The following is a 7,698-nucleotide window of genomic DNA, read 5'->3' as shown; positions in this document are numbered from 1 at the left end:
TGGGGGGGGGGCGGGCAGGAGGAACCCCAGGCCTGGGGGAGGCGCCCAGGAAAGCAAGCTCATCTTTGCTCCCTTCCCCGTCTTTCCCCACATCCCTGAGCACTGGGCACTGAGGGTGGAGCATGCGAGAGAATCCTTTCTCTCCTTCACCAACAAGAAAACCAACGCCTGGAGACAGCACGTCACTTGTTCAGGGTCAGTAGAAATTCCCCTTTGTGGGTGGGGAGCAGGGAGAAGAGGTGCTGGAGGTGAGTGACAAGACCCGACAGTAAGGGGGGGGGCGATGAGACCAAAAATAAAATGGGACATTCCTAGACCAGCTTCTCTCAGCCCATCCCTGCCACACCCCTAGCCGAACGTTCTTGCACACAACACATAAGCAAAGTGCCGTCTGCCTGTCAAAGGGCCCGGCTGCCTCAGACACCACAGAAGGTCAGAGACCAAAGGATGAGGGGCCACCGTCCCCCACTACACACACACACGCACACACACTTCTCCAGAGAATGGGAGGGGGAGGGGGACCCCACACCTGTTCCCCCCCAAACCCCACTCCCCATACCAGGACTGGAGTGACTGAGCGTTCTCTCTGTGCAAAACAGAGTTAAAAATACGAGCGCAGAAGAACAGAATGTGAGCTCAGGTCCCCTCCCAGCCAGCACATTGCTGGATAGGGAAATCGGGACAGCTGGAGATTCCGATGGAAACCCCTCTCCCAGGACTGGCCGGACCACAGCAGCTAAAATTAGCAGAGTTGGGACCGGCTTACCCACCCCCGCCCCCACACACACACAGGGCTCCCCACAGTTTTGCTGTACCCAAATGTGTTTCAGGGGCTGGGGACAATCAGGTCAGAGGCCTGGGGTAACAGTCTACCCAAGTGGTGGGGAAGCCTGGGCCCGTGGATCACCCCGCCGGAGCCCCCTCTCCAGGCCAGGATGGAGAACCGGCCCACCTCTCAGGCCTGAACACTGCCCACCTGCCCTCCCTTCATGTTTATTTCAGCTCTGTGGGCCTCAGGGCCAACTCAACAGTAGCCCAAGTCCTTCCTCTGCTTGGAGGAATGGATGCGGCAAGAAACCTCAGCCCCCAAGGGCAGAGAGCAGCGCTTACAAGCACCCAAAAGCGAGCACCTCCTTAAACTGGGGGCCTGAGGCATCTCGCGTGCCTCACCCTCGTCCAGCCCTGAGCTCTCCTGGGCCCCCACAAGGGCGAGTCAGAAGGAAGCTCAGCACAAAAGCTACTCCTCAATGAGGAATTTCCAGGCGTGGGACCAGCCCACTTCTGTCCCGGATGCATCTCCCCCTTGGAGGGCCGGGTGGTGAGTAAGACAAGACCCTTCACACGCAGAGCTCTGGCCTCCTGGCTGGCGGCAGGGACTTGGAGAGCCCAGTGACCCCATGAGCCCCAGGGAAGGCTGAGATAAGCTTTGAGAGGACTGCACATGGGGGCCTCTCTTCAGCTGAGCTGCTAACTCTTTATGTGACCTTGAGCCAGGAGAGGTCTCCGGCCCCTCTGATGAAACAGAGCAGGACCTTATGGTCCTTGCCCCCCATGTCTTCTGCCTGCCTTTTTTCTGTGGAAAAACTTTAGCCAGAGAATAAGTTTAATCAGAGAAAATGCAGAAACAAAGGAAACCAGTCCGACAAGACTAAATAATAGTAGTTCAGTCACTAAGCATAGTTAAGGACCTTTAGTTCCTTCTCAAGGCCTACAGATAATATTCTGAGACATATCCTGTGAGCTGTCTTGTAGATACTGAAACTCCCACCAGGTGGAAGAAATTAACTACATCATGGCCAGTTAAGGGGGCATGTAGCCCCCTCCCCCCGTCTATAAAACCTCTTGCCCCCTGGTTGTCAGTGGGGGTGGGGTGGGGGCCGCATCCACCCTCCCCCGTGACTGCCGGCATCCAAAATGAAGCAAACTTTCCTTTCCACCAACCTGGCCTCTGTATTGGCTTTTGAAAGGGGAGCAGCCAGACCCCACTTTCGGTTACACGGACACCCCCGGAAGGAGCTTTCATCGTGCTGACCCTGGTCAGTTCCACGCATCTGGACCACAGTGGCCTCACTGGGCCTCCTCCTCGCTCTCCTCCTCCCTGCCTCCATCCTTTCATTTCCTTACTAAATATCTATCAGCCCCTCCCACACGGCAGATACAGTCGTGCCCTCAGGGAGCTTGCAATCTGGTGGCCTCTCCAGCCCCATCCCCATGAAATCGGCTCTCTCCTGCTCCCACACCCATTTCTACCTGTCCTATAAGACCTTTTTTTTTTTTTTTTTTTTGCGGTACGAGGGCCTCTCGCTGCTGTGGCCTCTCCCATTGCGGAGCATAGGCTCCGGACGCGCAGGCTCAGCAGCCATGGCTCACGGGTCCACCCGCTTCGCGGCATGTGGGATATTCCCGGACCAGGGCACGAACCCGTGTCCCCTGCATCGGCAGGCGGACTCTCAACCACTGCGCCACTAGGGAAGCCCTAAGACCTATTTTTAAACATAGGTCCTTTCCCCAAACCTTCCCAAATCAGCAGTGGTTTTGATTTCTTTTTAACAGTGAAAGTTATCTTTTTCTAAAGCCAATCTTATATGAAGTCTGGATATGTAAAGGTGACAGCAGTACTTATGGCAATAAATGGATCAATTCAACAGCGTAACGTTTACCTATGATAAAGTCAATCAGTGAGAAAAAAATGGGGCTGTTTGGGTGAGCCCAACAAAGTAAAAGGTGGAATTATAGACCGTAGTGACAGTCTTATGTCAGCTTCAGTACCCAGGTTATTCCTATACTTTGTTTTGGTTTTACTGAGAAAACTCCGATTCATCCTGATAAACAACTGCAAATCGTACCTCCCCTCATAGCGGCTCAGTTACAACCTGAGGAACCTAGCATTCCTTGGAACACAGCTTGAAAACCACTGCAGCACCTTAGCCTGTTTATACACTTCTCTCATCTACTGTGCTACCGTCAGGCACCCGAGGGCAGAATCAGCCCTGTGGTTGGTCTGAATTTTCCCAGGGCTGAGTTAGTTCCCTGGAAGCACTTACGAAATGCCAAATAGATGGAAAATTGACCAAAGGACCCCAGGGCCATCAGTGGAATTTCGGAAGGAATTCAGACCTACCGGACTCCCGCGGTCTGACGTGGAGGTCTAGCCCAGCCACGTCATGCACAGAAGTCCGCCAAGAGAGCAGGAATGGGAATCAAGGATGCCAGGATTGTGGCAGAAAAGATCATTTAAACAACCCCTGCCCCACTGCCGTCACCTCCAATAAAACTCTCAGCTTTCAGATCCCTTCCTCAGACCCCTGCTGTTCTGGTCCTGAGAGAGGGAAGGGGACAAGACTGGAGGCTGGGCCTTTGGCCTCGAGGCAGGAGAAGGCCAAAGACCTGGCTGCCTGGGCAAGCTTTTCTCCAGAGCTGCCCTTTGCCTACGTCCTGTTCCTGGATCCTAAACCCACTCCCGCACCCACCTCTGCCTCATCCAAGGAGCACAAAGACCAGCCAGCCGGGTGGGGAGAAGCATACTTACTTAGCAGGGGAACCTCCCTCCGTCTTCATCCACCTGTGGAGAGAATGACGGCACAGCGTAAACCACCACTTCTCCCTCAGAGCCCAGCCCCGGGTGTGCCTGGACCCCTGGGGAAGGCAGAGCCCCTGTGCCACTCCAAAGACCATGCATCAGGGCATTCACAGCGGAGAGAGCACTGCGGCCTGCCTCCCAAGGAGCTTTCCCCAACGTGGAGAGAAGCAGCTTCAGGGTCAGAGGGGTAGAAGCAGGCGTTTGGGTCCCTGGGAGGGGCTTCAAACTGGTGGTGGGAAAAACTCAAAAAGATGCCAACACAGCTACTCACGGTCCCACAGGCATGGGCAGATCTTCAAATCGAGCCAAGAATGCACACACACACACACACACACACAGGAGTGCATACACACACACAGGAGTGCATACACACACACGTACATGCATACACACAGACTTCAGTGTTTGAAAGATGGCTGGGAAGGCAAGTGTCTACAAGAGACTTACTTCCTCTCCTGTGGATCCAGGTCACAGAAGGTGATGGTGTTGAGGGGGTAGTGGCGTCTGAAGAAGAGCCTGTGGCACACATATCAGATAAACAGAGAATGAGTGCTGAAGTGACTCCTTCAGTTCAGGCCACCACCTGTGGCTGTCACAGGTCGACACAGCCTTTCCCTTCTGAGCATGATGGCCTGGGCTGCTCCCTTTGGGGACATAAAGCCATGCATAGGGACAGAGAGATGTCTCATAGAAACATGTCTCAAATGCTAGAGGCTAGGAAAAGAAGGAAGAAACTGGCATTGAGGAATGAGAAACGGGGTAACTCTGGAGGAAGAAGAAAAGGGGCTGGGGAGAGAGCGTGAGAGGAAGGGCCTCTGCTCTAGAAAGCAGGGACTTTTATCAGTTGCATTTACAGCTGTATAACAAGTGCAGGCATATTTGTGGAAGGAAGGAAGGATGGATGGATGGATGGATGGATGGATGATGGATAGAGGGAGACATTAGTGAAGGGATAAATGGGTGGGCGAAGATAAATGGGGGATGAATGGATGCAGGAATGGATGGATCAATTGGTGAGTGGGTGAGAAAGTGGATGGATGGATGGGTCACAGGGTTGGGGGGAGCCCAACACAGAAGCAATTAGAAGAATCTTACTGGGCTTCCCTGGTGGCGCAGTGGTTAAGAATCCGCCTGCCAATGCAGGGGATATGGGTTCAATCCCTGGTCCGGGAAGATCCCACGTGCTGCGGATCAACTAAGCCCATGCACAACAACGACTGAGCCTGCGCTCTAGAGCCCGCGAGCCACAACTACTGAGCTTGCGTGCCACAACTACTGAAGCCTGTGCGCCTAGAATCTGTGCTCGGCAACAAGAGAAGCCCACGCACCGCAACGAAGAGTAGCCCCCGCTCACCGCAACTAAAAAGAAAAGCCCGCGCTCAGCAACAAAGACCCAAAGCAGCCAAAAATTAATTAATTAATTAATAAAAAACAAACAAAAAAACACCATCTTTGAAAAAAAAAAAAGAATCTTACTTTCTCTGGTTGTCAGTCAGTGTGATTCCCTGGGCAGAAACTTTGAAGTGGACGATGGTGGCAGCCGGCGTGGGGTCAGTAGCCAGTGTCTCAGAAGTGGCTTTGGAGATGGCCTGTGGCCCAGTGAGTGACTCCATGTCCACAGAGTTTATGAAGAGCACGTTGCAGGCTGGAAGAAACCCACCCAAGGAGGTGTCATGGGGGCCGAAGTGGGTGGGAACCATCCCCAGGTCCTCTCTTCGGGAAGAAGAGAGCAGATGAATTTCAGGCCAGCCTTGGGCAGAGGCTTCTGCACACAGAAATGTGGTCTGCCCAGAGACATCTGGGTCTGGGAGAGATATCCAGCCTGCACCTGCAGGAGGGTACAGGGCCAGGGGGAGGAAAGGCCTGGGCAGGGATCCCGTCTGGGGTGGCCACTCACCTGCCCCTTGCTTCAGCAGGTCAGTGGTTGAGTTGGCAGGGCCCGAGCTATCTTTTGATTCATCTGTGGGGTCTGAGACAAAAATTTAATTCAGCTGGTAATTAAAACTGCAGAGCTGGAAAGAAGCACAAGGTTGGCTGGGCCTCAGGCTAGCTCTGCAAATACTTTGTGCAACGGATACCGCTTCTCATAATAAGCCCTGGCAGTCAGCACGTGTGTCCAGTTTGAATGTCCAGTGATTGCTCTAAGTATTCAGCACACTGGTTGGGAGGTGTGGAGTCCAACAGAGCAGGGTTCAGGTGCTCACCCAGTCACTTGCCAAGTATGTATAAAACGGAGGTGATGATGAGAGCGCCCACTTCCCTGGGTTTTTGAGATGTTCCGTGTACAGTGTTAGTCTAGTGGTTGACATAAAGCAAGCCTTCCAGTGGCAACTGGTATGGTTGTTTTGCATGGACGTATCTTATGTGTAGATCAGTAAATGCCCTAATTCATTAAACCACAATGCAGCACAATTTCAATATTAATAAGAACTGAGTATTGTTTATACCAGCATTTCTCAGACGTTGGTGTGCAGGCTTGTGAAAACACCGATTTCTGGGCACCACCCTAAAGCTTCTGATTGGGGGGGCTTGAGAATATCTACATTTTGAACAAGTTCCCAGGGGCGCTGATGCTGCTGGTCTGGGGACCGTACTGTGAGAACCACTGGTTTATACAATGTAAATAAAGAGCAGTTTTATAATTATTAAGTTACTTTGCTAAATTCCTTAGAAATATAATTTAATTAGTGTCTAAATCATGTGGTTAATAGGGCTATTTAAATAGTATTTGAACTTTAAAGTTGATAATAGTGGTAAATTATCATTAATAATTCAATGAATCGAATTGGATACATAGATATTGCCAAATAATATCGGAAGTTTTAATTATGGACATAACCCCAGGACCTCCAAGAGAGACTGAAAGCAAGTCCCGGACACAATTCCGAACATCCTATTAGTGGACAGAGAGCATGGGGAGAAGGCACCCCAGTTACCGGTTCCTAGACCTCAAGTTCAGGGCCAGGCATATTCCCCTCCCCTCGCGGGAGCCCCGTGTATCTAGGGCTACATAATGGAAGCCTGTGCTGTTCAAAGGTTTGGGGTGTCCATCCGCCTTCCTCCGAGGCTGGGACACCTCTCTAAGAGGAGCTAAAATCTCTTTTGCCAGCCGCAGTGTCTCACTCAAATTCTCGCCCTATACGTCCTAAAGCTCTTGAATTCCATTTGTACTTCCCACAATCAAAAGAGGGCTTGCTCCTCCCATTAGCTCAATGTCCCCTCGGCGAGGGAACACCCTCTCAGCCATGCAGACTAGAAACTCCAGGGACATCTTGGGCTTCCTGTCTCCTTCCCACGCCATGTGGATCCCTAAGAGGTCCCTCGAGTGTGCTCTCTACTCTCCATTCAGACCGCCCTCCCACACCTGGAGGCCCCATGACCTACCTCTGCCTTTCCCTCCCCACCTCCCTCGGCCCTTCCCACTGATGCCCATCTCACCCTCCAGACACGGTCCTCCCCATGGCTGTCTCCTGCTTCTATTTCCTCCCCTGGGATGAGTCGTAATTCTCAGGATTCAAGTATGAATTCTTAAAGCCTCCAGAGAATTTTCTCTGGAATGATCTGGCAAGTCAATTATGTGTGTTTCTGGAATTAAGATTTTTGATGAACTTTCCCTTCTTTTTTATTAGAAAAAATAAAGAGGAGAGTGGTTTTGAGTTTCCCAAGATTGGCAACATGACCCGTTTCCTCCAAGCCTGGCGCATGTTCTGGAGCAGCTGGCTGGGCAGAGACGTGAAGGAGGCCAGCACAAGGGTGCGCTTGAAGGGTGAGGAGTCTCAGGTTCCTACCTCGGTTTGGAATGACCAGCTTACAGGGCAGAGCCAGCGGGATGATGGAGTGCTGGTAGACCAGGGCAGACAGAGATCCTGCAGGGAGGGAGACAGCCGGCAGAGGCAGCGTTACTGGGAGCACGTCAGGGGCACTGAGGAAGCACACCCACCCCACCCCACTGTCCATAATCTTTAGCTTCTTTCTTACCTCTCCCTCATCCCACCCACAAAGCTGAAAATTCACTCCCTCTTTGACAGCAAGATCCAAGGGAGAAGATTCTAAAGGCTCACTCTAGCCGTCAGACAGTTGCCCCACAACTTTTCCTTTTTTTTTTTTTTTTTTTTTTT

At 52.1% G+C, this 7,698-nt stretch overlaps 1 protein-coding gene across 8 annotated transcripts in view; it reads right to left on the bottom strand.

The window, feature by feature from the left end:
• The window catches only part of TNS1 (tensin 1), a 207,197-nt gene that overhangs the window by 5,277 nt on the left and 194,222 nt on the right, over nucleotides 1–7,698 (bottom strand). For all 8 annotated transcript variants that reach the window (XM_024763297.1, XM_024763300.1, XM_024763304.1 and 5 more), the window contains 5 exons: nucleotides 7,369–7,446; nucleotides 5,478–5,549; nucleotides 5,057–5,225; nucleotides 4,028–4,096; nucleotides 3,530–3,562 (listed from right to left, as the gene is read on the bottom strand). In XM_024763297.1, the coding sequence (XP_024619065.1) occupies nucleotides 3,530–3,562; nucleotides 4,028–4,096; nucleotides 5,057–5,225; nucleotides 5,478–5,549; nucleotides 7,369–7,446 (421 nt within the window). The remainder of the gene's footprint in view (nucleotides 1–3,529; nucleotides 3,563–4,027; nucleotides 4,097–5,056; nucleotides 5,226–5,477; nucleotides 5,550–7,368; nucleotides 7,447–7,698) is intronic.

This window comes from Neophocaena asiaeorientalis, unplaced genomic scaffold, assembly GCF_003031525.2.
Source record: "Neophocaena asiaeorientalis asiaeorientalis breed wild unplaced genomic scaffold, Neophocaena_asiaeorientalis_V1.1 scaffold86, whole genome shotgun sequence".
Taxonomy (NCBI): domain Eukaryota; kingdom Metazoa; phylum Chordata; class Mammalia; order Artiodactyla; family Phocoenidae; genus Neophocaena; species Neophocaena asiaeorientalis.
This window is presented reverse-complemented; position numbering and strand designations above follow the sequence as displayed.